Raw genomic sequence first — 8,497 nt, forward strand, 5'->3', positions numbered from 1 at the left:
GCGACCCTGTGTAGAACGGAGTGAAACACTGCACGGCCCTGTGCCATCCTTACGGTCACTGTGATGTTTGAGCCCATGGGGACAGCCACTGCGCCGACCCATCTCGTTGAGGGGCTTCCTCGTTTTCATTGAGCCTCTGACTTGATCAAGAATGCTGTCCTCATCCACATGGGATCTGGCCAGAAATGTCTTCGGCTGCAAGCCATCTAGTCAGAGCCTGCAGCAGGGATTTCATACCCAAGGAATAACTGACTTTACCAATGGAAACTGCAGCTCAGAAAGTGGCAATCCAGACGAGGCTTTCTCTCTGAGCGAGAAAATTGATTCTGCAGTAATTAGCCTTTTTCCCTCTTCTTCCCTGCAGTTCATCGCCACTAGAATAAACTTAGTTTCCGTCTTTGTAAGATTTAAGATCCTCAGAATTAACTTCTTAGAGCAGTCAGTTTTTAAAAGGTTTAGAGATGAGTCTAATATTAATCTGGTATTAATACTTGAGTGGAAGACAAGACAATTAGAAACTGACAGGTAATTTCCCTAAGTGTGAGTCAAGGTGATAGGGAACTCCATTAACTTTGTTTCTAGAGTAAATTATATTCACATAAAAGAACAGTTGAGAAATGCCCTGGCTGAAGGGAAAACGCCCAGAGCTCCAGCCCCCGGGGAGGAGCTGCTCCCACCGTTCTGGTCTTCTGCGTTGACATCATCTTCTGCTCTCAGACAATTTCGTAAATGCTTTTTCATTCATTATGGAGCAGGCATTTTCTCAGTCCATGAAGGTTCTACATTGTGTTTGAGACGTGTCCACACGACAAGTGACTGACTTGTGTCCCCCTGCGGGCTGTGCTGCTGGGGCTTTACTCCCATCGCTGTGTACATGCAGAAGGCTTTCCCTTGCACTCTCAGAGCAGTGAGGGTGGGTTGCTCGCTGGTTTGCTCCTACTCGACCGCGGGAGGTGGCCTGTCCATCCTAACCTTGTAACTGCCCGTTTACCTGTGAAAACTTGACAAGGCAAAAAGGAGGTTGTATTTCAATGTTTAGTTTTAGGTTTGAGCGTGTGACCTACGTACGTATTGTGAATTACGTTTTGAAATATGTGGGACCATGCCAACTAAGGGGCACGTGCAGCATGACCTGACTAGGGGGAACAGAAGCATTCTGGAGGCCGTTTTGAAATGACTCGATGACAAAAGAACAAAGCATAGAGAGGGCACCATTTGGTTTTTGCAATGGGGCATGGTGGACCCTGAGAAGGGAAAACCAGAGAGAACACATTTCCCTCTCCTAATTAGCATTAGTTCCTAATACTAAGGTGGAAGCATCAACTAATTTGTTTTTCAAAATTCTAAGGCTCTCTCATGACAGCCCCGTGTAATGTTCTCAGCCCGGGCCAGAGCCTCCCTCGAGCCCGGCACTGCAGCCCTGCAGGGGTGGGGCCCAGAGGGTGGCCTGAGGTGGCCCTAATGGCTTCCTTTGGAAGTAGGGTGGTTTTGTCCTGCACTTTCTAATACCGGCCCCAGAAGGCAGGTGCAGACTAGGTGTCGTGAAAGCCCGCGACCGTCTGCAGGTTTGCAAGGATGTTCTTTGTCTTCCCCGCTGCTCTTTCCTTAGCCATGGATGTGCAGGCTTTCGAAAGGCTGCTGGGACCTTGCATGGAGATTATGAAGAGGAACATCACCACCTACGAAGAGCAGTTAGTGGCCCTGTTCGGAACAAACATGGATATTGTCGAACCCACTGCATGAAGCAACGGATGGAGAAGGGGACCGGTAGTGACAAAGTGCACAGTAGTGGTTAGTCCACGAGAATGCGTTTGTGTAGATGCCAAGCATTTTCTGTGATTCCAGGTTATGGTTTTCGTTTTCACCCTTTCTTACATTTGCAATGTATCAGTAAACAGATTAGTGATTTAATAGTCAATAGGCTTTAACATCACTTTCTAAGTACTTAGATCATAAAAAAATTCAGCGTGCTGACAAATAGGACTTTCTACTCCGTACAGTTGTGATTTGATGGAAAGGTTTTATCCACATGATTGTAACATATTGGAAAGCATCAGTGTTGGAGATGATACTGAAAGGATGCTTTGGTAGGCGATGTAACATGTGCTCATTGAGGCTCACGCAGCATGCTGTGCCCTCCGGGTCAGAGCGAGCTGGAGTGACCCACGCTGCACACCATGGTATCCCGTCCTGTTTTCAACTCATTCTGTCTCTCTCATCAGTACAATTGTAATAAGGTCTGTTTGAAGTGTTTCTGGTGTGCTAAGTTATGTGCTGGCCTTGGCCTCTCGGTGACATGGTAAAGAACATCATATGCAATTTTAAAACCTTTTATACTTTTGCAATAAAGTATTGTTTTGACTTCTTTGGCACACTGTCAGTAGCAGCTTCCCTGACAGGCACTGTCGTCTGACCGGTGGTAGCAGAGAGCTCAGTAAACGTGGATCTTTCCTTCCTTTTTCGCATTATCACTTTCTGTGTTCTCTCTCTTTAATACCCTGAGTTGGACATTCTAGGTCACAAGTAATGTTTAGGGGGGAAATTTTTTTTAAACTATTAAGACCTGTTAAAAGCTAGCTTTTTGTTCTTTCTAGTAAACGCCTAAGATCCCCTAAATAGTTCATAACAGCAACCAAAAAGCCCCTCCTGTACCAAAAAGTGTTTTAGACCCTTCACAATATGCTCTCGGGAACCTCACTCTTGACGTGGCCTGGCAGCACAGCCCTTCACGGTCGCTCTGCCCAGTTCCTCCTTCGCTTGTGCACACTGGAACCTGAGGAAGGCTTTCCCCTCTTTTTTTCTATGAAAACTTCCTCCAAGGCAGCAGAAATAAATGTTTATAAGCAAAGCCATATCCAAAGGTGAAAGAAGTTTCTGCCCGTACCACGTTACTATTAGACTTTGTTATTTGCTTTAATGTAGGCTCACAGTTAAAGTGCAGAATGAATTCAACGTAATAGGATCATTCATGTGCTTATTGTTCTGCTATGTAAGATGATTTTTAATTATACACACTTAAAAGCAATTTAACATGACTGTTAGGCCCACAAGACTTACCAAAGTTTAGAAATACTAATTCTTATCAGTTGTTCGTTTTTAAATGAGAAATTTGTTTTGGGAAACATGATTCAAAAGGAAGATGTACATGGATAAACTTATTCTGTGACTAGTTTGGTCTTAGAGAATGTTTCTAATCATACTTGTACATGAAAATATGGCTAGAATGTATTAATTGGATAATATATAAGAAATTATAAAAAGTACATAAAGGCATAACTTCTGCCACATTTTAGAACATTTTTACTAAACAGATTTGGAAAAGATGGCGTTCTACATATAGATGCTTTGTTTTCTGTTTTACTACAGATTTTAAAAGTCATGTCAGTTAAACAACAACCAAAACAAAAAAGAGAACCCCAAATTCTGGTTCATTGTCATGTATTCTTTATCCATGTTTTTCCAGTAAAATATTTTGTTGCATAAGCTGATGGTTAACTACTCATAGAACAGCAAACGAATGCTTATTTAATAAAGAACTCTGATCAAGGCTGTAAATGCCAGTTACATTATTTTCAGTATTGTTGGTTATATTTAAAATTTCCTTATAATAAAGCACACTTTTATAATAAACCGTGCGAATTGGTTTTTAATATGCTCCCCCACCCCATGCTTATTGTGTTACTATAACTCAGTAATGCATTGCACAATGGGAAAGCACAGAGAGACGTGGCCTCCACACAAGTGATCGTCCCTGGCCCAGTGTGAGGAAGAATGGTTTGGTATGGTAAGTTTGTTCTATTTTAACTCTTAATCATACATGAGTTAAATTATTGTGGCACCCCGCCAATTACACTGGCCATTTAGAAGAAGTGGATAATCTAAGTTGGGAATTTGTGTGGAAAATTATCTGATCAAAACACCTCACAGATTTGGCATCCTTTAACAACTAAGAGGCTCAAGCCAGATTCAGGAGGAGGTTTGGAACAAGGGATATCATTGCTGAGCTCAGATGGTGTGTTCATTTAGGTAGATTAGAGAAACAAATCCATAGACACTCATGTGTATAAGAAAAAGGTTTATATACAAGAGCAATTGAATATTGAGAAAACATCCCAGCCCAGTCCACATCAAGTTCATAAATCTGAGTATTAGCCTGTATGTCCCATACTAATCTTTGAAGTCCTCTTCAGACTCACAAAACAAATGCAATGATGCTGAATGCAAGATGATCACAAGCCAGTGAGTAGTAAGTCTTATGGATCCAGCCAGTGGCGGTAGAAGCATCTCGGCGCTGGCAGGGGTCTCCATGTGGTTCCTCCAGTTCCCAGGGCACAGGGTCTATCAGGGTAGTGCCATGTGTTTTGTCAGTAGAGCATCTCTCAGGGAGTGAGCATTGTCAGTAGACAGTCTCCAAAGGAGTGAGCAAGGAGTCTGTCTCCCGCCTCTAAGGAGGAAATTCCAGAATTCTCAGGAGAAGGCCAGGCCTCATTGGCTATGACCCGATTGACAGAATCCATCCCTTCGCTCTTAATCCTCTAAAGTCCCAAACTGACACCAGATTATGTGACTACCACAGATGGAACTTGGCTGGAATCAGAGAATACCAGAAAGATGTTATTTTCTTATTGACTTTGCTAAGGTATTTGACTGTGTGGACCATAACAAACGATGGATAACCTTGAGGAGAATGGGAATTCCAGAGCACTTAAGTGTGCTCATGCAGAACTTGGACATGGATCGGGCGGCAGTTGTATGAACAGAACAAGGGAATACTGCATGGTTGAAAACCAGCAAAAGCGAGTCACAAGGTTGTATCCTCTCAATCTGTATGCTGAGCAAATCATCTGAGAATCTGGATTATATGAAGAATGTGGCATCAGGATTGGGGGAAGGCTAATTAATAACCGATGATATGCTAATGACACAATCTTGCTGAAAGCAAAGAGGTCATGAAGCACTTACTGATGAAGCCTTCAGCATTAAAACTTAATGTCAAGACGACCCAAATCCTCACAACTTGACCAGTCACAGCACTATCATGGTCAATGGAGACAAGGTTGTTGTCAAGGATTTTGTCATGCTTGAGTCCACAATCAACGCTCACAGAAACAGTACTCAAAAGATCAAAAGACACATTCGATGAGATAAAGCTGCTGCATAAGACCTCTAGAGTATTGAAACGCAAGGATGTTACTTTGAGGACTGAGGTGTACCTGACCCAAGCCATGGCATGTTCCCTTGCCTCCTATGCCTGTGAAAGTGGGGGCTTGAATAAGGAAGACAGAAGAATAGATGCATTCGCATTGTGGTGTTAGAGAATATTGAAAATACCAATGACTGCCAAATGGACACTGATCTGTCTCGGAAGAAGGATGGCCAGCGTGCCCTTAGAGGTAAGAAGGGGGAAACTTCATCTCACATACGTTGGACATGTCTTTCTTGAGAGACCAGTCCCTGGAGGAGGACATCATGTCTGGTCAGGTAGTAGAGGGGCAGCAAAAAGGCAGGCCCTCAAGAAGATGGATTAAAACAGTGGCTGCATCAGTCGGCTCAGGCATTGGGACAACTGGGAGAGTGCTACAGGACCTGGCAGTGTCTCCTGTCACGCACAGGGTCGCTATGGGTCAGAACCGACCCGATGGCACCGAACAACAACCAACCAAGAGTCTGTACTGTTTGGAAACTGTTGTGTCAAGGATGGATTTCCTGATGCATTGCGTGCGGCTAAGGAAAGGCTTAGGAATTCTCAGAATATTCTTTTAACATGGAAGTGCTGTTGCTTATTATAAAGATTAAGCAGTGTTGTTTTCCTGTGTTTCAATATGAACTAGGACTCTGCATAAATTTTAACATGAACTTCTACATTCCCTGTGACACAAGATGAGTGAATGCATTTGAGTTACTACTATAAACTTTGGGGTAGGAAGCCAGGACATGTAGATTTTATTAAAATGTTTTAAGTACTTAGTCCTTTTCCTTTAAAAAGCTACTGATTATATATATGTATATTATATGTATATATTGCCAATTTTCTCAAGAAATGTAACTTGGATTTGGTTACCGTTAGCGTTTTTAGAAGAAATCAATACTGTAGGAGTCTGGATGAGAAGCCCCCATTTTGTTAGCTACCTGAAGAAGAGATTTGAACACCTAAATAAAATGGTTTTGTGGTTGTTTTTACACCTAAATAAAATGCTAACACCTAAGGAGTGTAAGGCATACTGGCTTCTAAAGATAAAAGTTAATTGGAAGTACATTTTGTTAATGTTGAATATCCGTACTCTATACAACAAAAATACTTTTGACAGAAAGGGAGAAATTGGAGTAAGATTTGAGACGACCTTGGCCCTGTTCCAGGGTACTTTTTAAAGCAACAAAACCGGTGGTTGAGCAATTGAAACTATACAGGTGTGCATCTTCACAAGCATTCTTAAAAAACACACCCAAACACACAGGACACCTCAACAATATAGGGGTAATGCATTATGAAAATATAAGCAGTAAAACTCCAACCCAAACTCTGCCATCTAGTCAATTCCGACTCATAGTGAGCCTATAGGACAGGGTACCTGTAGGCTTCTGAGACTAACTTTTGATGGGATTAGAAAGCCTCATCTTTCTCCTTCAGCATGGTTCGTGGTTTCAAACTACTAATCTTGCAGTAAATAGGCCAACAGGTAAGTCTACTAAGCTGCCAGGGCCCGAGTTAATCCCCGGAGGCTTTCTATGACTCTTCAATAGTCAGCACTGACTTGATGGCAGTGAGCTTGCATTTTTGCTTTGGATGTGCCTAACATATGTGTGAACATTTACATCAGTTCAAGTTCCATAACAAGGGAGAAGCAGACTTCACTGCCAAACTTAAAGTGAGTTGAGATCTCTGTGCTCTTTATACAATTCTTAGCCTCCTATTTTCTCCAAATAAGTTAGAGATCCTAATCTATATATAAAAGAAAACCAAATAACATTCCCAGTGGAGATTAAAACTGTTCAAAGAGGAAAACCCTCTTATTTGGCCAACAGATCTGATTCAAGGCTTTTTAGTAGAAATTCGCCTAGAAAACTCTGAAGAAGCATATCACATCTGTATATGGGAAGGTGGGAAAGATTGCCAACTGTGGATGCCACATTAATGAAAATGTTACAAATGAAGGTTATCTTCCCATATTTTGATTTGACTCTGCCCAACTCTTGCTGTTTGCTCTAACACAGAATAACATCACTGCACAATGTATATATGAGATGGTTTATTAGCACCCATCGTGACTGGTTATGATATGTACGTGCCCTATTGTACTCTCAATGCAAGACACAGAACGTTGAAGCCGAGTTAGAAGTGGACTCCGCGTAATGCCCCCTTGCTGGAGCATGCCTGCTGCAACAGAAGACAGAATTGGGACCACACGGCAAACTCCCACAGTAGAGCCAGCCAAGGAGGGACCATAACAAATGAGCAACAGGAACAAAGCTAAGACACAAAGCCCCTGAGGAGCCCCCAAAATAGACTTCAGGCTGGGAGGGGCAATTCCTGGAACCCCCCAGGACTGGTGAGGAGAAAGTCATAAAGGTCAGCAGGCAGACCTGGAATTAAGTGCTTTTTCAGAGATTTTTGCTAGTTTTTTTTTTCTCTTTTTAGTCAATCTTTTGTTTTCTTTATGTTTGTCTCTGTTATTGTTGGATTGCCTACCTATATAAGATAGACATGGGTAGCAAGCCCAAGGAGAAAGCAACAGGACCAACGGTCCTGGAGGAACTTGGGGGAGGAGGAGGCGGGAGAAGGGAGCAGTGAGCATCACCATAGATGGGAACAACTAGGGAATTAAAATCAACAACGAGGAGGACATAGAGATCCTGGATTGTTGGAGCAACAGAAATCTAGCTGAGAGGAAGCACTAACAGGCAGAAGTAGGGTGAGCATGATTGTGGGACAGGAGGAAGGTCAAAGGAAAACAGGAAAGATCTAGGAAGCGTGGGTGAAGGGAGACATCAGACAGTGCAAGATATGACAATTTGTAAATTATCAAGGGTTCATGGGGGGCGGGGAGGGGAGGGAAGGCAAAAAAAGCGGATGTTTTGAGAATGATGGCAATGAATACAAATGTGCTTTGTGATAAGTGTTGTATGAGCCCCTAATAAAACAATTCAAAACAAAAATAATCTAAGAAGCAAAGCTATGGATAGAGATATAAACATAGGTGTTTACATATGTAAATATATTAATTCATAAAAATAGAGATTTGGGCCTATGTACATATATTTATATGGCAAACACTGAGGTAGTTGAAGGATTTGGGGCCTCAATGCAAGAACACTTTGTTCTAACAAGCTAGCCCTCCCAGCATACTCATTGAAGACAAAATGGGTACATAAGCAAATATGGTGAAGAAAGCTGACGGTGTCCAGCTATCAAAAGATATGGCATCTCGGGTCTTTAAAGGATTAATGTTAAACAGGCATCCATCTCGCAGAGAAGAAACCCACATGGAAGAAGCAAAAC

The 8,497-nt window shown here is 42.3% G+C and overlaps 1 protein-coding gene across 1 annotated transcript in view; it reads left to right on the forward strand.

Annotated features, from left to right (window-relative positions):
- The window catches only part of PRKAR2B (protein kinase cAMP-dependent type II regulatory subunit beta), a 114,072-nt gene extending 110,462 nt beyond the window's left edge, over positions 1-3,610 (forward strand). Inside the window, exon 11 of the mRNA XM_075558540.1 lies at positions 1,610-3,610. Within this exon, the coding sequence (XP_075414655.1) occupies positions 1,610-1,743 (134 nt within the window). The 3' untranslated portion in view covers positions 1,744-3,610. The remainder of the gene's footprint in view (positions 1-1,609) is intronic.
- The last annotated feature ends 4,887 nt before the right edge of the window (positions 3,611-8,497 follow it).

The sequence above is a fragment of the Tenrec ecaudatus genome, chromosome 9 (assembly GCF_050624435.1).
Source record: "Tenrec ecaudatus isolate mTenEca1 chromosome 9, mTenEca1.hap1, whole genome shotgun sequence".
In the NCBI taxonomy this organism is placed as follows: Eukaryota; Metazoa; Chordata; class Mammalia; order Afrosoricida; family Tenrecidae; genus Tenrec; species Tenrec ecaudatus.